At 45.3% G+C, this 23740-nt stretch overlaps 1 protein-coding gene across 1 annotated transcript in view; it reads left to right on the top strand.

Moving 5' to 3' along the window:
• Positions 1-11015, top strand: part of FGD6 (FYVE, RhoGEF and PH domain containing 6) — a 90812-nt gene extending 79797 nt beyond the window's left edge. Inside the window, exons 16-21 of the mRNA XM_040408919.1 lie at positions 58-201; positions 1180-1282; positions 5222-5346; positions 7250-7378; positions 9002-9150; positions 10470-11015. Coding sequence (XP_040264853.1) covers positions 58-201; positions 1180-1282; positions 5222-5346; positions 7250-7378; positions 9002-9150; positions 10470-10506 — 687 coding nt within the window. The 3' untranslated portion in view covers positions 10507-11015. The remainder of the gene's footprint in view (positions 1-57; positions 202-1179; positions 1283-5221; positions 5347-7249; positions 7379-9001; positions 9151-10469) is intronic.
• The last annotated feature ends 12725 nt before the right edge of the window (positions 11016-23740 follow it).

Raw genomic sequence — 23740 nt, 5'->3', positions numbered from 1 at the left:
TATCTGATGTGTATGGGCACTTTAACCCAAGAAAAATGTTGTTTATTACCTTTTCAGACTGATCCTGAAGAGGAAGGAGATAAAACTCTTGGATCAAAGGCACCAATATGGATCCCTGATGGCAGAGCCACCATGTGCATGATCTGCACTAGTGAATTTACTCTGACCTGGAGAAGACATCACTGCAGAGCATGTGGAAAGGTGTGTCCTTATGCTGGGCTATGTCCTGTAATACTGAATTGTTAAAACCTATGAAGATAAAGGGGTTTTCCAGGTCCTACAGCTGGAACCCTCACCGTTCATGGGGACCTCTGAATTAAACAGAAAGGCAGGTTGCGCACTGAATGTCTGACCGCTGCCTGCACAGACATCTCGGTCATCGGCGCAGGCGCAGTGGAAATGTCTGTGCAGGGAGCGGTCAGACATTCACTGCGCCTGCACCGAATACAGACGCGCACGGCGCAGGCGCGAGAATTTGTCCGCTGGCTCAGATGGAGGATGGCATTCAAGAGGAGATCGGCGGGCTTAACGGACGAGCGTGGGGGCATACAATGTGAGTAGACCGAGCCTCTAGGTGCTGAAAAGACGCCCCCATAGCACCTAGAGGCTCATTAGCATATTAATAAAAGTTCGTTTTTTTGTGAAACGGATCCACACACAGGTCTGAGAATAGCATTGTTAGGTAGATCAGACACTAGCAGATCGCTAGTGTCTGAGAGCTAATTAGGTCAAAATTAGGTGGTAGAAACCCTTTAACGATAAATATATATACAGTGCCTTGAAAAAGTATTCATACCCCTTGAGCTTTACCACATTTTTTCACGTTATAACCACAAACTTAATTGTATCTTATTGGGATTTTAGGTGATAGACCAGCACAAAGTAGCAATTATGTGTGACGGAAAAAGAAAGATAAATGTTTTTCAAAATTTTTAATAAATAAAAATCTGGATTATTATTATTTTTTAAATATAGTGATATGGAAAATTTAAAAACAACCAACATTTTTTTTAAAATATGTTTAACATAAAACCTTGATTTAAACAATGTAATTTTGTGATGACACATTCCCTCTAACGGATTGATACTTCCCTGGTCATGTAATTGGTATATCTAGTCAGGTCATAAACATTGTGCTCATTGTGGATAATGTATCATGATATTTAATTGTGTTTTTAGATTGTGTGTCAGGCCTGCTCAACAAACAAGTACAGCCTGGAGTACCTGAAGAATCATTTGGCACGTGTATGTGATCACTGCTTTCAAGAACTTCAGAAGAAAGGTAGTAGAATTACTTATTGAGTTCTACCTTATGTGTTATGTTACTACTGATTTCATAGATGAGAAAATTGAACTGTAGCTGCTGAGATGCATTGGGGATTTCAGTTATTAAAAATATAGGATGAATGTTCCATAACTACTAAAGTTATCCAGAAGTAGTTTGGTTACTGTAACAGAAGCCCTCTGTTTGTCTGAGATGATTGGGTTACATACAGTTGTGACCTAATTATCTCCCAGGCAGAGGGGAGGCATTGTGTGTCCTGTATGGGAGTTTTTATAAACAATGGGGTTTTACTGTCTGGAGATGATTGGGTTACATACAGTATCTCACCTAATTATCTTCCAGGCAGAGGGGAGGCATTGTGTGGGAGTGTCCCGGATTGTGTGGTCATTTCCATTGGTCTGTGTGTTTGTCACCCAGTTCTCCATCAGGTCCAGAGGGGAGGTCCCCTTGCATGGGGACTTGTATATAAGGCCAAGTGTGGCACCAATAAAGGTGAATCTTCTCGCAGCCTCGTCTCGTGTTGTAGGGAATATTACTACTAGCTCTTGTAAGAGCTGCACAGGGAATCACAACTCGGCCTTGGAAGTCGCTGGAGCAACTCTACAGCGCAACTCTTATTAGGGGAGAAGGACGTCGCCAACGGTTGATACAGTTACCTATTGCTCTTCTATGCTCAAATCATAGCCTTACTTCATCAGTATTCTCACTGACCTCTCAAATCAGGGCCAACTTTAGTGACCTTAAACTACAATATATATTCAGTTCAGAGATATAGCTATTGGTGAGGCAACAACCCTATACGCACTTACGTGGAGGAGCCCATCTGGGGGATTGGCTTTGTACTTCCACCGGACAGATTCTTAATGTGCTGCTCCTTTTTTTTTTTTTTTTTTTACCATACAGCAGAGCGACCAGTTAACCCTCAGTTACATAACCAGAGTTACATACTGTTACATACAGTACTTGACTTCCTGATAATGGTCCTCTTTGCTGGGCAAGTGTCGGGAGTACAGGGCTAATATTATTCTGTTAGCTCCGCCTCGCTCTTTCTTTCATTGTGTGTGTCCATTTATTGCAAAAGGCCAGCCATCGCTCACACACAGGGGCACATTGGCCATAGACCTTACAGGGAAATTTCCTGGTGCGCCGATGCCCAGGGGGCCGCCTGAGCCCTCCTCGCGGCCGGCCAGTGGAAGTTTTTGGGGATGTATTTTGTGATGGACGGTGGTATTTAGCTCTGTTGGGGTGTTATAATGTGCCACAATATGGTATTGCTGGCCCTGCCTTCCATTAATTTGGACCTGACAACAAAACGGGGCCACTTTTAGTATTTTTTTTCCAGGGCCACTTTAAGTTCCCAGTCCGCCCCTGCTCACACCTGCCCTTATTAACCCCACAGCCAAACTACAGAGGACCTTTCATTATATCTCCTAATTTTCTTGTGTAAATATATTGAGAAATATGGTGTTCGGAATGAGAGCTATGTTTATGAAGCATCAGTTACACTTTTGCCAACAAAGAAGTTGGATAAAGTGGGTGAGGCTGAGGGTGACTTGTTTTATTACAATTCCTTGTTTTTAATGAAAATTTCTTCCACTGAGGCTACATGCACCCGACCGCGCCATGCAATTTGCGGAACGAAACAGGCCGCCCATTACAAGGAAGCCTATTCTTGTCCACAAAATATACAAGAATAGGACATCATCTATTTTTTTGCAGGACTACGGAACGGAGCAACGGATGCGGACAGCACACAGAGTGCTTCTGCATCTTTTGCGCCCCCATTGAAGTGAATGGGTCCGCATCCAAGCCCAGAAACAGCGGACCCAAACTACGGTTGTGTGAATGAGGTCTTAATAAGAAAATTCTAAATTGCTTTCTGTGTTGTTGGACATCCATAATAAGTTTTGCTATGGGGCCCAATGAGATATGTGTAAACCCCTGGAGCCTGCTTCAAACGCCTAAAGTTTTACTGTAAAGAGATGTGGTTTTGTAATATTTTTTTGTCTGCCTTATTTTTTTTACATTCAAAATACAGTAAAACACTCAAAGGGAGTCTGTCACCTAATCTGAGCCTTTTAGACCGCTCAGATCAGGTTATAGACTCCTGTGCCCTCATTACAATGGTACCTTTTATTTTTTCTGTCCCTCATCGAGATCTTCAAAGAAAGACTTTTTAAACTTATGATATTGAGGTTCGGCAAGTGCCTAGGGGCGGCATTACAGCAGAAAGTGCCCAGGCCCCTCGGCAATGTGCCCAGAAAACCACACCTCTTTCACCCCTCTGGCCCGCCCTTGTTTCCTATAATTACATCCTCCCTCCCATATCTCCCGCCTGTGCCACTCCACACTTGTCCCACACCTGCGCACTGCTGTGTCCATTATGGGCAGAGGAACAGGTAGTTGGACTGCGCTTGCGCAGGCGCGAGATCTGGGAGAGAGAGGAGGAGGTAATAATAGGAAACAAGGGCGGGCCATAGGGGTAAGAGGTGTGGTTTTCTGGGCACATCGCTGAGGGGCCTGGGCACTTGCCGAATCTCATTAGCATAAGTTTTAAAAAGTATTTTTTTCTCTCGGCGAGGTACAGAACAAAGGTACCATTGTAATGAGGGCAAAGGAGTCTAAAAGGCTCAGATTAGGTGACAGACTCCCTTTAAGTGTTTTACTGTATTTTGACAGTAAAAAAAATAAGTCAGACAAAAAAAAATTACAAAACCACTTCTCTCTTTGCAGTAAAACTTTAGGCGTTTGAAGCAGGCTCCAGGGGTTTACACATATCTCATTGGGCCCCTTAGCAAAACTTATTATGGATGTCCAAAAACACAGAAAGCAATTAAGAATTTTCTTATTGATTTTGGCTAGAGTGGAAACAATTTTCCTATTCCCATTTTGGCAAAATATTCCTACAAATATAAATGTGATAGCTAGATGATTACTTATCTGCAAATACATCTGATTGGGGAGATAACTCGCTCACCTAATTATTTTTACTTGCTTCTCTCTGAAGCTTTCTGAAGTTCAGAATCCAGTGACATCATGCAGTCTGGCTTTCATTATTATACTTTTTCAATAGAATTGCATTTCATCTTACTGCCAGTTACTACTTGTGTTTTTCAAGTTCAGGTATTGGTGCAATTCCGTTATCGATTCTGTTATCACGAAATATGATTGAATGCACCAGGGAAGCCTTTAAGAGGCATTCCGTTTTGCGTTCAATCATAAAAGAAGTCATTGGGCAGTATAACTAATCTGTCTGGTTTCCGTTATGCTGGACAGAATTGCACTAATACCCGAACGCCGAACCTGAAAAACACAAGTTCGCTCATGCCTAATCTCAGTGTAGGCCACTTTTATGCTTTTACATGGGCTTTAGTGGCCCCTGGTACTGTTCACAGGTTACTGCTAATTGCTGGGCTACACCTATAGTTGCAAGCTGAAAAATGGCAAGTCCAGGTGCTGCTGGCATTTAGCGGTAAGTCCCAATACTTGCCACCACTAACATGAACATGTCATGGCCTTGGGTCGTAGTCCTTAGCGGTTTGCTAAAAACACACCAAATGCCACAGTTAAAGGGCTCATGCACACAAACGTATAGTTTTTTTCTTTGTCCGTTCTTTTTTTTTTTGGGGGGGGGGTATGCGGAAACATTCGCTTCAGTGTAGCCGGAAAAAACGGACATGACTCGGTGTGCATTCTGCATGACTGTTCCGTAAAAAATGAGAACATGTCCTAATATGGTCTGCATTACGGACAAGGATAGGACTGTTCTATTAGGGGCCGGCCATTCCGCAAAATGTGGAACGCACACTGCCAGTTGTGTCCATGAGCTGTAAGAATGAATTAGCAAAAAAGCAGTATGACCTCAAGATATGCCACCTTTTCACTGTTGCACTACATCTCTTGAGTTTATCTGTTGAATATTTTCTTTCTACATAGATAGCCAATGCATGGCCAAGACCGGCTCACCTGCAAACCACAAGTCCCCTTCTAGTGCACTTTCATCGGTGTTGCATAGTATTCCATCTGGGAGGAAGCATAAGAAAATCCCTGCGGCTCTTAAAGTAAGTTTGTTTTTACTTTGGAAACTGCAAATCACCTTGTAGAGATTTGTTTTAGGGCTCATGCCCACGAACGTAAGGGCTCCGTGCCCGTGCTGCGGACCGCATACGGTGGTTCTGCAATACACGGGTCTCCTGCCGTGTGCATTCCGCATCACAGATGCGGACCCATTCACTTGAATGGGTGCGCAAATCCGGAGATGCGGTGCGGTGTTTCTGGCTGTGTCTCCACACCGCAAAAAAGTAGTGTGTGCACTACTTTTTTGCGGTGCGGACCGTCTGATGCGAATCAAGTGAATGGGTCCGCGATCCGCAGCACTGGCACGGAGCCCTTACTGTGAGATGAAAGGCTTTTTTTTTTTCCTGTTGATCAGTGTCAAAAAATGGCAATATTCCAAGGGGTGAATCTGATCTCTTTTATATATTGGTCCTAGTTACAGAAGAAATCAGCAATTTAAAAAGGTGTAAAGAAAAGAAAAAAAAAAGACAAAAGAAAAAAAATGTAAAACAAAAAGCCTACGACCATGAGCCACACTGTAGCTTCCAGCCTTGCCCCTGGTGACTATATCCCATACATTCATGGCTTCTCTATCAAATTGACCGTTGTGGAAAAGGCCCTAAGGGATGGTTTATGAAACTGGTGTAAATTAGAACTGGCTTAGTCGCCCATAGGAACCAATCAGATTCCACCTTTCAGTCTTGACCGCTCCTTTGGAAAATGAAAGGAGGAATCTGATTGGTTGCTATGGGCAACTAAGCCAGTTCTACTTTACACCAGTTTGATAAATTACCCTAATAAATTTTAATAGTATTTTAGTTTCACTTTGTGCTAGTGAAAAAAAACAAAAAACCTGAAAACAAATTTGAAAAACAATTTTTTCCTTTTATTAAAAAGAACAAAAAAACACATTTTCCTGGGTATAAAACCCCCCAAAAATAAAATGCTAAAATTAAAGTGACATAAAAATAAAGCCCCATATATATCGCCTAAAAAGCTGCGAAAATTATTTTGTGATTGAATGGGGAAAAAAGTTATAACATTCAAAGACACATATACAAAAAAAAAAAAATGAAAATGCACCTAGTCAGGAAGGGGGGGTAAAATGGTCTGGTCTTGAACTGGGTGAAAGGAGAAAGTTTGTAGGGAAAATCAATAGATTGTGTGCCTTCTTAGGCCTCATTCACATTTCTGTGTGAATATTACAGATGTGGAAAAAGTGTCATTTATTCTGTGAAGATGTCCATGCGTTTGTTTTTACTCTGTGTGTCATCCATAATCCACGGATGTTGCTCAGCTGAAAATTAATTTCAAGAGCATTTCCTATCTAACTCACCATGGATGCCATCTGTGTTGTGTCCTTAATTTTAACAGACCCATAGACTTCAATGGGCGTGATGCAGACCAAAGTAGTGCATGTCTATGTGATGGTCATACAAAAAATACTGATGTGTGAACAGACACATTTAAATCAATGGGTATGTGTGCTGCACGTGGAAAATGGAGATAGCACATGTCGGTGAAAAATGGAAGTGTGGACGAGGACTTAGAGTTAACAGATATGCAGACCGTAAAACTGGGCAACTTTACACCAACTATGCCATAGACTGAGCATAGCTGAGTATGACATGTAAGGCTATGTTCACATCTGCGTTGGAGGATCTGTTTGGGGCCTCCGTCACAGAGCTTGTCAAAAATAGCAGAGAAAAAAGTCCTGCATGCAGGACTTTTTTCTCCGCCCAAAAAAAATGTTAGGCTCCGTTCCTGTTAGTTATGTGCCGAATATTTTCATTCTCCTGCTCCTATAACGGAGCAGAAGAACCGGAATAAATAGCGCTGATGTGAAAGAGTCCGAACGCATAAAGTGAAAGCCCTGCACAGGTCTAATTGTAGCATTCTTCTTTTCAGGTGTCAGCCAGCACGGAGGATTCCACAATGAGTGGTTACTTACATAGATCAAAGGGCAGCAAAAAGCCTTGGAAACCACTGTGGTTTGTCATAAAGAACAAAGTCTTATACACGTATGCTGCTAGTGAGGTAAGAAGCAGTTTCTTTTTATGTATCCTTTTCTGACACTTTTTGTTAATGAAGCAATGAGGCAATCTCAACATTCCTTTAAAGGGGTTGTCTGAGAGTTTTTATAAAAAAAAAAATGAAAAAAACACAGTACCCACCTCTTCAATCCCCTGCAGGTGGTCCAGGGGTCCGCAGCTTGTCTTTGTTTACATGTACCCTAATTGCTGGCATCACTGCTGAATGTCAAAACCAGAAGTGTGTTCAGAAGGAATGGGAAATATAAAGGAAAGACTTGTAATTCTCCACTTGTGGCTTCAGCACAAAAAATCACATGTGCAAAAAAAAATTGCTAAAACCTGTGTGGGGAATCCACTCTTAAAGAGGTTGTCCATTTGACCAAAGAATGGTATAAAATAACCCGTACTGATCCCCTGTTAGTCTCTGTATTCTGGCCTCAAGCAAGGACATTTGGACATAGGACTGCTGCAACCAGTCACTGGCTGCAGGACACCACTGAGATCACTGTTGCAGCCATGTCTATGTCAAAACGTCCTCATTGGAGGATGGGATACAGAGACAGATGGGGACCTGGGAATCTGTGGCTCATTCGGGTGATTATTACTTGGTATGTTATTTTATACCATTCCAAGCTTATGTTAAAAAATGTGAAGAGGCTGAACAACCACTTTAATTTACTTTCTGGTCTGTGCCACCTAAAACTAACCCTTTAACTGCCATAAAAGGCATTATGGACAGGAACATAATTGGTCTTTCAAGTTACAATGGCCTTGGGTTACAATATTTTTAACATAAAATGGTGTTTTCTTGACCATTGTAACTTGAAACCAGATTCTACATACGATGCCACATACATTGCTGATATGTGCCATGCTTCATTGGCTGGAAGATCTACTAGTGAATTGTATGCACTGATTGTCTAGTAGCACCCTTCTACGATACAGTGCAGTACTACATGTCCTGTACTGTTCCCAAGATGGGCTGCATCTTCAGACACCAGGTGAGGGCGGCTCCATTCTATTTTTCTGGTACCCTGTGCTATACAGGGCCCTGAAGAAGCTCCTGTCCTCATCATAGAAAGTGATTGACGGCTTCAGTCAGCTAGTTTTGAATATTAGGGCTCATGCACGCGACCATTGTTTGGGTCCACAACCGATCTGCACCCATTTTCAATGGGGCCGCAAAAGATGTGGTCAGCACACCTGTGTGCTCTCTGCATCTGTATGTCCGTTCCGCCAAAAATAGAACATGTCCTATTCTTGTCCATTTTACGGACAAGTAGAGGGCAGGACGTTCCATTCCACAAAATGCAGAACACACATGGCCGTTATCCGTGTTTTGCGGATTCGCAACTTGCGTGCCGCAAAAATGGCAATGGCCATGTGCATGAGCCCTTATATGTAAGGACTTGCTTTATCTCTAGTAGGTTTTTTTCTGATTTAATTCTCTTTATGCCTTATTTTTTGGGTTGTCTGGAATGAATTACCAGTTTCTTATAGCGTTATGTGTTAAGTTACAATATTTTCATCTTGCAATGATTATCCCAGAATCCATCATCATTGTAACTTGAAGGGTCCCTGTATAGATGCTCATTCTTCAGAGAAAAATGTTCTTGTGTAATTCTAGGACATTGCAGCGCTGGAGAGCCAACCGCTTCTAGGATTCACAGTTCAAGTAGTAAAGGAAGATGGCAGCGAAAATAAAGTCATTCATCTACTGCACAAAAACACTTTATTTTACGCTTTCAGAGCTGATGATGTGCACACTACTGAAAGGTACCTCATCCCACTAATGGTCATCCTTTAGGGCCAATATACACTTTGTTTGAAAAAAATTAATGACAAACCTATAATCAAAATGCAAACAGCGATTAAAAATAGTTAAGTATAAAATCTACACTTTACACTTTTGAGTGTAAAAAAATAAAATCTGTATCAATGTTTCTTGCATAGAGCTGATCTATGCCGACTAGAAGGGGCCCATACATAACATACATTAAGTATACATTACTGGCTCAATATTTTTCTTTGGCGTGTATTCCATGCATGCGCTCTGTAGTGGAAGCATGGTAAAATCCTCAGATCAGTCTTGTTTTAGCCATCTGTTGGTTCTGGTTTTATAGGATGTAAATGTGTACAAATCACCATATATATGGACAATGTACCTCCGGCTGTAAATAAGAATATTCCCAGTCACCAAGGGGTCCCAAGACCATTTAGAAACACATAGCCAATGACCAAAAGCATTTAAGAAGTCCTCTAATATTGAAGACAGAGGTAGCACCAGGAAGGGAAAAGTAATGCTTTATGTAACACCTCTCTTCTGTTTAGGATTTGTATATTGAGATTTCAGGGAAAATATATGTTTTAAAGGGAACCTGTCACCGGGATTTTGTGTATAGAGCTGAGGAGATGGGTTGCTAGATGGCCGCTAGAACATCCGCAATATCATGTCCCCATAGCTCTGTGTGCTTTTATTGTGTAAAAAAACACGATTTGATACATATGCAAATTAACCTGCTATGTGTCCTGTCACTGACTCATCTCACCTACAGGACTCATCTCAGGTTAATTTGCATATGTATCAAATAATTTTTTTTTACACAATAAAAGCACAGAGAGCTATGGGGACTGGGTATAGCGGATGTGCTAGCGGCCATCTAGCAACCCATGGTCTCAGCTCTATACACAAAATCCCGGTGACAGGTTCCCTTTAAAAGATATAATGTGTTTGAGTCATCACCAGGTTTGTGTTGGCTGCTGTATAGCTGATGAAGTTATACTGGCCATAGAGAAATGGGTGTGCGTCTGTGGCTGAATGTACCGTATATTTCAGGACAATGAAAGTAAGCAGGCAGGGACTCGAAGGGTTCATTCTCAGTATTGTTCACGAGTAAACCAGGACGACTTGTCACTACACATAGTTGGGCTCATGCCACTGGCAGTATTATAGCTCCACGCATGAGCTGCACAGGGGATACAAGGATCCTGTCCTCGCCACCAAATATACAGACCGTGCATAAAGTCGCTGTAAATGTAATCGAAACATTGGAGCTTTTTTCATCATTAACTTTTTGTTGTTCTTTCCTCCCCAGGTGGATTGAAGCATTTCAAGAAGGAACAGTATTGTAATATGGTCAAGAACACTACAGTCAGCAATAATGTTTTGGATTATTTTGTACGTTTCCACAAGTCTTCATACCCCGCTTTGCAGTCTTTTCCGTGTCTGTATATTAGTTTGTTGAACCCTGTGTACATATTATTTATTAAATCACAGTTTTGGACTCCATCAGTTTACCAATAGACCAGATACACCCGAGACTGACATTACTTGTACATATATAGGAATATTTTATTGAATTGTCCATGTTTTTATACACACTATATTTTACATAAATGTTTGAAGAACTTAAGCGTACTTTGGTGTATGTGTGCACTGACTGACAGACACTGTGATGCTTTACCCAGCTTAAACATCACTAAGTTAAAGGGGTATTCCGGTTACAAAAAGTTATCCCCTATCCAGAGGACAGGGACCCTCACCGATCACAAGAACAAGGGACTCAACCACATGGAGTTCCCCCTGAAATGGGTCAGAATGTGCGCCGTAACTCCATTTCTGTGGGAGTGCCAGAGATAGCCCTACACTGTGTGGATTTTCTACAGTGTTGTACAGTACCAGTAAAGTGGATGAGAATTTCTGAATTCTCATCCACATGCTGCGTAAAAAAAACACAGCGGAAAAGGTACAGCATTGTGGATTTGAAATTCGCAGCATGTCAATTTATACATTGGATTTCACCCTTTGCCATGGAGAGAGTGAAATCTGATTGCTTTTCCGCTGCAAAAACTGCATGTCATACATGTGGTTTTTCATGCTTTTTATGCTGTGGAAACGCACCAAAAACTGCAGTCACGTATTACCCTGGCCTAAAGGTTACCATAAACCTACTGGCAGCACACTGCACAATATAACCTGATGTATTTTAGGTTGTGCATTTTTACAGGCCCCATTCACGCAACCTAATTTTTTGCGGACCCATTAAAATGAATGGGTCCGCATCCTATCCTCAAAAAATGTGGCTTAGATGCGGTCCCATACGTTTCAATGGGTCCGCAAAAAATTAGGACAGCACAGCATGCACTGTCCGCATCTGTATGTCTGTTCCATAGTTCCCAAAAAAGACAGAACATGTTCTATTCTTGTCCGTTTTTTTGCGGATAAGGATTGGCATTGCTACAATGGATCTGCAAAGAAAAAAAAAAAAGGGCAACACGGACATCATCCGTATTTTTGGGAGATCTGTGTTTTGCCGACCGCAAAATACATACGGTTGTGTGAATGCATCCTAAACGAGTAAAAAGCATGCAGTGAGATGGGGTAAAATCAGGTGTTTCTTAAAGGGGTTTCCGGGATGAAAAAAAAATGGCGGCTTTCTTCTAAAAACAGCAGCACTTGAAGTAGGAAAACACGATCCAATAGCGATCCAGCAAAATGTCCACAAAATGGGAAACTTAAAACGTGTTTCTGACCACTAGGGGTCCTTAATCATAGAGTTTCCAAGTGTTTCTTTAAATTTTATAATAAAAGTCAAGTTTTAACAGAATCGGAGTTCTGGGTCGCTATCTGATCTTTTCTAAAAACAGCACCACACCTGTCCACAGGTGGTGCATAGTATTGCAACTTGGCTCCATTCATTTCAGTGGAACTTGGCTGCAATACCACACACCACCTTAGAGGATAGACTCCCCACCAATCAATGCTTGTCCCCTATCCTGTGGACTTGTTTTTGTAGCTGATCCCAAAGATACTTGGAAGTCAAGCCAAACCTTGACGGTGTCTTTTCCTGCTGCAAGAGGATATATTAAGGAATATTTTTGTCATGGAGTGTACTTGGTCTGCAATAATGTTGTTTAGATAGGTGCTGTGTGTCTAGGAGAGACAGGATACAAAATTTTGCAGCAATACTTTGCACACAGCATCAAATTGGCGCATTCACATAGATCATCCTGGTGCTTTCTCTTCCCCAGGTAATCAATGCACCTGGCCTTCCATATGATATAAAAGAAATGTGAGCAGACCACCTTTTTTATTGCTGTACTGCTTACTTCTATGCTATGGGCCCATTGTAGACAATTTTGCAGAGGACAGGGGTCAGCATGGGAACTCTGGTCTATGGATATGCAACACCATACACAGAAATGCTCTGACCCAGTCGTCTAGCTATCAGAATATGGTCCTTGTCATAGCGTACACTTGAAAAGGAAGGAGCCGTCCCATAGACGAGGACAGGGCGGCTTGTATTTACTCCTGCTCGCCGCTGTGATGTTGACAGGGAGCAGGTAAACAATGAAGGGAAGGCTGCACTTGCACGGAGCTCTGCTTTTCTTTAACTAGCTGATCAGCGGGGGCGCCGGGTGTCGGACTGATATTAATGACCTATCCTGAGGCTAGGTAATCGATACTAAAATCCTGGAAGACCCCCTTTAATGAACATGGGGTACTTGTAAAAGACATGGATCAAAATAGGTGAACCCCCCCCCCCCCCCCGAAAGGTGACCTAGGCCTCAAATTAATTCAGGAAAAGTAATATCCAGCTATAGTTAACTAGATTTAACTCCTTAGGCCCCTTTCACACAAGCGAGTTTTCCGCACGGGTGCGATGTATGACAAACGCATAGCACCCGCACTGAATCCTGATCCATTAATTTCAATGGGTCTGTGTACATGAGCGCTTTTTTTTTTTTAACGCATCAGTTCTGCGTTGCGTGAGAATCGCAGCATGTTCTATAGGCCTCATGCACACTACCGTTGTTCTGGTCTGCATCCGAGCCGCAGTTTGTGCGGCTCGGATGCGGACCCATTCACTTTAATGGGGCCGCAAAATATATGTCCTATTCTTGTCTGTTTTGCGGACAAGAATAGGCATTTCTACAATGGGCCACCTGTTCCGTTCTGCAAATTGTGGAAGGCACACAGGTGGCTTCCGTGTTCTGCGGATCCGCAATTTGCGGACCGCAAAAAAACGGAACGGTCGTATGAATGAGCCCATATTCTGCGTTTTTCACGCAGCCCTGGCCCCATTGAAATGAATGGGGCTTCAGTAAAAACGCATTGCATCCGCAAGCAAGTGCGGGTGCAATGCGTTTTTCACTGATGGTTGCTAAGAGATGTTGTTTATAAACCTTCCATTTTTTATCACGCGCGTGTAAAACACATCAAAACGCATTGCACCCACGCAGAAAAAACTGAACGCAATCGCAGACAAAACTGACCGAACTTGCTTGCAAAATGGTGCGAGTTTCACTGAATGCATCCGGAGCCAATCCGCCACGCTCGTGTGAACGAGGCCTTAAGGATGCAGCCTAGTTTGCTACTTAAATGGATTATTCCATCTTTGCCTTTCAAGGCTAAAATTCTGTAGCTCCCAACCCCTGCTATGTGAGTTGAGCCTCAAATCCGTTAGAAGGTGGTCAGTGATGCATCCGTGAAGGGTCCGTGTGTCTGTTTTTTGCTGTGCCATCCGTGTTTCACTGACACTGAACAGCTGAATTTTTTTTTTAAAAGCATCTCTTCCTAATGATCCGTGAAACACTGATGGCATCCATGGTTTTCACGGACCCATAGACTATAATAGGCGTGATGGATCCGTGAACATTGACAAAATAGAGCATGCATCTGTGCTAAAAAAAAACAGACCCACTAATACACACATTAAAATTAATGAGGACGTGTGCTGTCCGTGGAGAACACATACAGCACATGTCCGTGAAGCACTGACGTGTGAATGAGGCTTTAGGGAGCGTTCACATCTGCGTTTCTTTTGAAGACTGGAGAGCGTTGAGTACTAGATTAAGATCCCAAGGATTCAATGGAGGACGGAAAGGGGCCGCAGCATGTGCCACCCCCTGCAGAAAAGTCTGAACTGCCCAAAGCGAAGCTAAATTCAGCTGAAAAAGAATGGAGAGAGCTGACACTTGCCCTTTGAGGGAGCTGAGAGCCAGCCCCAAGTCCATGCCAGACTGCAGGAAAGCCAAGAGTCGCGGCAAAGAGAACCAAACGGGAGACAGCTGACGCCGCTCATACCAACTAAAGTAGGACTTCCAGGTTCGGAGATAGATCCGGGAAGATGACTGCTTCCTGGCACGAATCGTGGTCTAGACCACAGAATCCGAGAACCCCCGAGCCTTTAGTACGGCGGCTTCAACAGCCATGCCGTTAAATGTAGCGACCCTAAATTCGGGTATAAGATCGCCCCCTGTGACAGGAGGTCCTCCCGAAGAGGAAGACGCCAGGATTCGTTGTTGAGGAGGGTGACCAGAGAAGCATGCCACACCCGGTGTGGTCAATCGGGCCATAAGAATGACGGGCAGTCCTTCAGACCTGATCTTCCGGAGGAGACGCGTAATGAGGAAGAGGCGGGAACACATAAGGAAGCGTGAACTGACTCCACGGAATCACCAGCGCGTTGCACGCCAGGGCCATGGGGTCCCAGGACCATGCGACAAAGTCCTCGACCTTGTTGAAGCGGGAGGCCATGAGATCCACATCTGGCCAACCCCACCGCTCACAAATGGCTCGAAAGACCTGCGGGTGAAGAGCCCATTCTCCGGGGTCGAGATGCTCCTGGCTGAGGAAGTCGGCGATCCAATAGTCGATGCCGGGGATGTGAACTGCTGACAATGCCAGAACATGGCTCTCCGTCCAGCTGAGGATCAGAACCGTCTCCGCCATGACTGCCTGGCTCCGGGTGCCGCCCTGGTGATTGAGGTACGCCACCGCCATGGAGTAGTCAGACTGAACCCGAACCGGATGTCCCCTGAGATGGTCGGTCCAAGGCCACAGAGAGAGACGAATCGCCCTTAACTCCAGAACGTTGATTGGAAGGGAGCGTTCCTCGTGTGACCATACTCCTTGAACTGAGAGATTTTCCAACACCCCCCTCCCCCCCCCAGAGGCTTGCATCCATTGTTAACACCGTCCAATGGAGAGGAAGGAACGAGCCGCCCGACGTCAACATCGGAGAGGCCAACCACCATCTGAGGGCACAGAGGATCGGAGCAGAGAGACGCATGCGCCGATCCAGAGAGGCTGGGGTACAGTCCCAACTGGACAGAATGGCTCGCTAAAGAGTCCTGGTATGGAACTGAGCTTAGGGTACTGCTTCGAAGGCAGAGACCATGTGACCCAGAGCCCGCATGCAGTGACAAATGTGAATAGGACATGGCCGCAACAGGGAGAAAATTTGAAGACAGAGCGGATAGCTTCTCCGGAGGCAAGAATACCTTGGCCTGAAATGTGTCAAGCACCATGCCCAGATAAGTCAGCTGCTGCAATGGATAAAGACAGGACAAAGCGTTCCAGGGTGTCCAAGACTATGCTCAGGCTGTCCGCGGTCACCCGGAATGACGGACCCTTCACCAGGATATCATCTAAGTAAGGGACCGCCACAATCCCCCTGGCATGGAGCAGGGCCATGACTGCCGCCAAAATCTTCGTAAAGACCCTGGGACCCGTGGCCAGGCCGAACGGGAGGGCTACAAACTGAAAGTGAAATGGACCCACTGCGAACAGGAGAAATATCTGATGACGCAGATGGGCATGTGACGATAAGCGTCCTTGATGTTTATCGAGGATAGGTACTCCCCCGTGTCCATGGACGCAATGCCCGACCTCAAGGACTCCATCCAGAAACTGTGGATGCGAAAGAAGCAGTTGAGTGCCTTGAGGTCCAGAATGAGATGGACCGTTCCCTTTTTTGGGAATCACAGAGATTGGAGTAAAACCCTCGAAAATGGTCTTGCGCAGGAACCGGAACAATCACTCACTGCCGCAAGAGTGTGCGAATCGCCTGAAAAAAGGAATCTGCGGCAGAGGGAGAGGTCGGAGTCGACGACCGAACAAATCGGGACAGAGGGGAGGACTTGAATTCCAGCTTGTAGCCCTGCAATGACTTCTCTCACCCATGCATCCGAGATGTGAGCCAGCCAGACATGCCGAAACAAATGAAGCCAACCGCCCACCCAATTAGAGAGCGCCGGAAGCCGTCAGTCATGCAGCGGAGGTCTTGGGGTTATAGGACTTGGAGCCCTGTTGCTGGGGCCGCCAGGAAGGGAAAGGCTTGTTCTGGGGCTGACTTGTCAGCCGACCTCTTAGGGTTGGAAAAACTCTGAAAGGGGCGAAAAAAGACTTCCTTGACTAGACTTATTAAACTGCCCCTCTGTGGTAAATGAGTGCTCTTACCACCTGTAGCGTCTGAAATGATCTCATCCAGGAGGTTACCAAACAGTCTGCTGCCGGTAAAGGGGAGGGCCATCGGGGTCCGCTTTGAAGCATCATCTGCCGCCCAGCAGGAGAGCCATAGGGTACAGTGAATAGTCACCGACAGGACTGTGAGGAATATGGATTATTATTCCATGTCAGCCATGTTCCCACACCAGCTGTCAGATAGTAGAGGTAGTGAACTCCACAGGAGGGCCCTGCTTCAAAGCCAGCAGATGGCAGAGGACCTCTAGCAGTCCACCAGTGTTTACAACTTTTCACACTTCCATTCAGCCAGCCAGGAACCCAGCTAATGAAACAGGAAAAGCGTCCCTGCAGGGGGTCTAAGCCATTCACCACTTCACTCAGACAGGTTGGAACCGGCAGTTCATAAGGAATTATGAATCGCCCGTGCATTACATACATAAACCAGATACACATTTGTGTCCCTGTGGCCTCGATGAACAGGCCCATGGTCATAGTCTGGCGGTGGGAGGGAGGTATACATACAGTCAGGTCCATAAATATTGGGACATCAACACAATTCTAACATTTTTGGCTCTTTACACCACCACATTGAGTTTGAAATGAAATGAACAAGATGTGCTTTAACTGCAGACTGTCCGGTTTAATTTGAGGGTATTTACATCCAAATCAGGTGAGCGGTGTAGGAATTACAACACTTTGCATATGTGCCTCCCACTTGTTAAGGGGCCAAAAGTAATGGAACAGAATAATAATCATACTTTCACTTTTTAATACTTGGTTGCAAATCCTTTGCAGTCAATTACAGCCTGAAGTCTGGAACGCATAGACATCACCAGACGCTGGGTTTCATCCCTGGTGACGCTCTGCCAGGCCTTTACTGCAAATGTCTACAGTTCCTGCTTGTTCTTGGGGCATTTTCCCTTCAGTTTTGTCTTCAGCAAGTAATATGCATGCTCAATCGGATTTAGGTCAGGTGATTGACTTGGCCATTGGATAACATTCCACTTCTTTCCCTTAAAAAACTATTTGCTTGCTTTTGCAGTATGCTTTGGGTCATTGTCCATCTGCACTGTGAATTGCCGTCCAATGAGTTCTGAAGCATTTGGCTGAATATGAGCAGATAATATTGCCCGAAACACTTCAGAATTCATCCTGCTGCTTTTGTCAGCAGTCACATCATCAATAAATACAAGAGAACCATTTTCATTGGCAGCCATACATGCCCACGCCATGACACTACCACCACCATGCTTCACTGATGAGGTGGTATGCTTAGGATCATGAGCAGTTCCTTTCCTTTTCCATACTCTTCTCTTCCCATCACTCTGGTACAAGTTGATCTTGGTCTCATCTGTCCATAGGATGTGGTTCCAGAACTGTGAAGGCTTTTTTAGATGTCGTTTGGCAAACTCTAATCTGGCCTTCCTGTTTTTGAGGCTCACCAATGGTTTACATCTTGTAGGGAACCCTCTGTATTCTCTTGATTGTTGACTTTGACATACATACACCTACCTCCTGGAGAGTGTTCTTGATCTGGCCAACTGTTGTGAAGGGTGTTTTCTTCACCAGGGAAAGAATTCTAAGGTCATCCACCACAGTTGTTTTCTGTGGTCTTCTGGGTCTTTTGGTGTTGCTGAGCTCATTGGTGCGTTCCTTCTTTTTAGGAATGTTCCAAACAGTTGTTTTGGCCACACCTAATGTTTTTGCTATCTCTCTGATGGGTTTGTTGTGTTTTTTCAGCCTAATGATGGCTTGCTGATAGTGACAGCTTTTTGGATCTCATCTTGAGAGTTGACAGCAACAGATTCCAAATGCAAATAGCACACTTGAAATGAACTCTGGACCTTTTATCTGTTCATTGTAATTGGGATAATGAGGCAAAAACACACACCTGGCCATGGAACAGCTGAGAAGACAATTGTCCCATTACTTTTGGTCCTGTAACAAGTGGGAGGCACATATGCAAACTATTGTAATTCCTACACCGTTCACCTGATTTGGATCTAAATACCCTCAAATAAAGGCTGACCATCTGCAGTTAAAGCACATCTTGTTAGTTTCATTTCAAATCCATTGTGGTGGTGTATAGAGCCAAAAATGTTAGAATTGTGTCGATGTCCCAATATTTATGGACTTGACTGTATCTCCCCACAGAAACGGTACCATGCTTGGACTCTACTGGTAGCCGGAACCCAGGCAGATCCGTTGGCCCCAGAACCATCTCCCTGTGACCTTCTGGTCTGGAGCTATGAACCCTAAAGGGTTTTGTGGGTCATTTGCTGTCAGTCCAGCAGAGGGGGGATGGACCCCTCCCAGAGGTCGAGAGGGGAGGGGCCGGCTACAGGTTAAAAGGCTTGTGCCAGCAAGCGGGCGTGTCTTTTCTCTGAAGGAGGGTCACATCATGCCATGTGTTTAGAGGGACCTGCAACCTGCTGACATCACTGCCCTCCATGTGAATTCAGCTAAGAACTCACCACCCAAAAGGACTCATCCATCTGGTAAACTGACTTTTGTTCTGCTTAACCCTGTTTGTACCATACCACCTGTATTTGTAACCTCAGACCACTGTATATATTCCTTGTGTGTATAGTGTATTGTCTAGTGAGGCCTTTAGGCGATTAAATATATAATTTAATCTTGTGCTGTCTTGTATCTCGATCATGAATCCCCACGTCCGTGTTTCGGCCTATTTATACGCTACCGCGGGTTGGTTTCTTACCCTATATAATCCCGTTAGCGGACCGGGCTTATAGCAAACAAGAAACTGGTGGCAGTCTTCCCGGGTTGAGAACACCTATTTCACTGGGACAGTGAAAAGGCTCTCTCAGCATGTTGCCTCTCTGTGCCCGTGTGGACAGGAGGAGTCTGTGAAAACTGTACCAAGACTGACCTTACCCGCTCCTCCAGGAGGGCATAACGTCACGCCTTGGTAACCAGTAACCATACCGTATCTCGTGAGCTCGACGTAGTTGACATCTGGTGTCAGTTGGGGCACGACTGGTGCGGTATTCGTCACAAAAACTGATGAGCGAGCCATAAACCTGGCCGCATCCAAAGAGGCTTCACAAATATAGGCATTGGCATGAGAGAGCTACAGAGACATATCGGCCAACTCCCCAGAGGGGACTCCCGAGGCGAGACCCTTACGCAAATTATCCGCCCACTCCCCCATAACCTTGCTCACCCAAGTAGAGGCAAACACCGGCTGCAGTGCTATGCCCACTGCTTCAAAGGAAGACTTTGCAAATGCTTCCAGTTTCTTATCCCTGATATCAGAGAAAGAAGCCCCATCTGCCATTGGCAAGGTAGTATGCTTAGCCAGGCGGGTCCACTATAGGTGAGGATGACCATTTCTTAGTCAAATCTTCCGGAAATGGATAAAGGACGTTTAAGCGTTTTGGCAAGGCAAAACGTCTATCAGGAAAATTACACTCCTTGGAAAGAGAGGAATTAAAATCCTAATGGTTGAGGAAACACTTGTGCGAGCGACGGGATCTTCTAAAGGAAAACCTCGAGCTGGCCGAAGAAGGTGCCTGTAACGTCTCGATAACCGCTGTAATAAGATTGTCCACCAAAGAGGGCAGTTTGGACGACTGACCCTCGGGAGACAACATCCTCATCTGACCCTCTCTCCTCAGAACATGCCTCTTCCATGGAGTACACGTCGGAGTGAGACTCCCTAGTAGGAGGAGGAAAGGCCGAGAAAATGGGAGAGACAGACACCCTTTTGGGGGAGGATGTTCTGGCCCAGAGTCGGACCAGTCAGAGGACTGCCTTGCCGATAAAAGCCCCAATATTTCCACACTAGATTTGTTGGTATTGGAGACATCCTGTACCATCCTTGACAGGGAATGTGCCCACTCCGGTTCTACCATAAGCTGGGCAGCAGGGGCGATTGCGTCCAGGGCTAAGCCAGTGGACAGCGGAGCCGCACACGCAGAGGGGATCTGACTGAGCGGATGGAAATTTTGTGTGACATGGGGTGAACTCCTGCCCCCAACAATGACTCCGCTCACCCAGCGCCAGCCCCTAGCCTTCGCTCCCCCTCCGCTTGCAGGAACCACCCACCGCAGACCTGGCCGAACCGAGATGCCAGCCGGGAAATAGGAAGCGTCGGGGGGAAGGAGCAGGCCGCAGAGAAGCCGGGGCCTCAATTAGCGAGGCCCCGGACCAGCCGACACACTGAACAATAAAGGAAAATGGACGCCCCGTATCAAGCCCTGCCACCCCCCCCCCCCCTCTTCCAACAGCAGGAATGTCCGGGAGGGGCCCAGGTAACCTGAGAAGGGGAGGGTGATGGAGAGGAGGGGAACCCTTTGGGGCCAAATTCTATTTCTTTTTTTCTACTCACTTGTCCGGCGTCTTCTGCCCCACTGGCTCGAGCCTGGGGAGGGACGCTACACCAGAACAGAGGGGACTGGCGGTAGACGACTGTGGTGATCCGAACGCTGACGGGATACAGAGGCTTTTAGGAACCTCTGGTCCTCCTTTGCTTCTGGAGAACGGGAAGGAGCAGCGGGATTGGGGGACCCCCTAGTCTCCCGACTGCCTGAAACTCCCGCTAGAAAAAAAGAGAAAACAAAAAAGAATAACCAGCAGACCTGCAATGCAGGAAGGTATGCCTCCTACAGACACTAAGCTAAAAACTGATTTAGCTTAGTCCTTGTAGGAAGGGTATAGCTGAAGGGGAGGCGCTCACACCTTTGTGCTTAGTGTCCACCTCCTAGCAGCAACAGCTATACCCAAGGTCAAGCCTGTGTCCCCAATCATACGGATAAGAAATTGCTTCCCCTGCCTTGGGCCTCTTTCACACGAATGATAGAGATTGGCTGAGGATACATTCAGTGAAACTCGAACCATTTCACAAGCAAGTTCAGTTTTTTCTGCATGGGTGCAATGCGTTTTTGATGCGCGTGAAAAAAAAATGAAGGTTTACAACCATCAGTGAAAAATGCATTACGTCCAGATTACAATGCGTTTTTCACTGAAGCCCCATTCACTTCTATTGGGCCAGAGCTGCGTGAAAAACGCACAGTATAGAACATGCTGCGATTCTCACACAATGCAGAACTGATGTGTGAAAAAAACCTCTCCTGTACACAGACCCATTGAAATGAACGGGTCAGGATTCAGTGCGTGTGCTATGCATTCACTTCACGCATTGCACCCACATGGAAAACTCGCTGGTGTGAAAGGGGCCTTAGACTGTTTTTGGTGGGTGCTCCTCTTGGTGAGAGATCGTTGACCACTGGACATTACGAAGTTCTTGAAGACATTTTGCTCAGTTGACAGCCATTTAGAAGGGGTGACTCATTGGACTGAGAGAAGCAGAATGATTGGATGAACTGCCCGCCATCTAGGCTGTTCTGACCTAGCGGATATTAACTAGCAGTTACCTGAGGGGACGCACAACGAAGACTCCAGACAGACCACCAGTAGAGAGGATCACTTGATCTGCCAACAAGCTCGAACAGCTTCCATAGTTTAATTGTTCACCATCAAGATATGGAGTGGCACTGTATTGTACTCGGCAATTAATCCCCGTTCTGTATGGGATCCAACGATGGTTGGGTTTGAGTATAGAGACATCATAGTGATAGCGTTCAACCCTGCGTTTGCTGTGGAGTGACACACTGCCCCAACTGCTGCTGTGATGATTTGGGGAGCCATTGCTTACAACAGTCGGTCACCCCTAGAAGTGATGAGGGACGCTAACAGCTCAGCAATATGCACAGGACATCCTGCGGCCTTATGTCTTGCCTCTCATGACAGGACTTCCAAGTCTACTTACACAAGTTACGAAATAAAATAAAAAATTCTGTGTGGAAAAACTGCAGCATATTACAGTACCAGAAAAGTGTAAGAGATTACGCTAACCTCATGCTCACTTTTCAGATTTGTTTCTGTGCGGAAATTTACCTGCATTGCGTTTTTTTTTAAATGAAATGTCAATTGTTTGCAGTTTTAGCTGCGGATTTCACCCTTTTCAATGGTAGGGCTCGTCCGCAAAAAACGGATGCCGCCCGTGTGCCTTCCGCAATTTGCAGAACGGATCTGGAGGCCTATTATAGAAATGCCTATTCTTGTCCGCAAAACGGACAAGAATAGGATAGGACTCAAAATTTTTGCGGGGCCACGGAACGAGCAACGGATGCGGACCCATTGAAATGAATAGTTCCGTATACGGACCGTATGCGAAACGCAGAAAAAGGCCCGTATATGGAACGCAAAATACGTTTGTGTGCACGAGCCTGTAACCGCATCAAATCGGCACCAAAAACCACTGTTAGACATTGAAGATTTTGGTGCGGATATGCTGCAGAAATGCACATAAATCTGCATGGATCTTATGTGCATTCACTTGCACCCGTGTGCAGGTAGCCTATCTGGCATTTTTCAGCAGGATAATTCTCGCCCCCACACAAGGGTTTCCCAGGAATGTCTCTGCCAGATTGCAACACTTCCTTGGCCTGCCCGGTCACCAGATTTATCACCAATCGAGCATTTATAGGACCAGCTGGGATGCCAGCTTCAGCAACCACAACTGTGCAGGATCTACAGGCCTAGTTGCATAATCTTTGGCCAAATGTGCTGCAGGATACCATACGGAAATGTATGCCTCCATGCCCAACCGTATCTCATTCTGTATCCAGGCTAGAGGTGACCCAACAGTGTACTAGAACCTCCTTTCAATTGTACAGTTTTCCCTGATAAACTTATCCCTTGACTCTAATATTCTACTTACATAGCATATTATTCGGACTAAAACACATTTTCACCAAAAAATGGGGAAAAATTGACAGTGTGTCTTATAGTCTGAATTCTAACGACCACTTCCGTTATGGAAGCGGTCATTATCATGAGGTAGGCACGGGGAGGTGAGGGCAGGGCTGTACTGGTTGTACTCACCTTCCCTGGTTTTCTTCCACTTAGGCGCGCACTATGACCTGATACTGTGAGCCGTCAGGTCACAGTACACAGCAAGAAGCGATGGAGAAAGTGAGGCAAGTAAATTTTTTATTTTTTTTTAACATCTGATCTGAGGCTGGGGGTCTCATTGGGGGCTGATCTGAGTCTGATGGGGGCTGGGGGGTCCGATCTGAAGCTGCTTGGGGG

The sequence above is a fragment of the Bufo bufo genome, chromosome 1 (assembly GCF_905171765.1).
Source record: "Bufo bufo chromosome 1, aBufBuf1.1, whole genome shotgun sequence".
Taxonomy (NCBI): Eukaryota; Metazoa; Chordata; class Amphibia; order Anura; family Bufonidae; genus Bufo; species Bufo bufo.
This window is presented reverse-complemented; position numbering and strand designations above follow the sequence as displayed.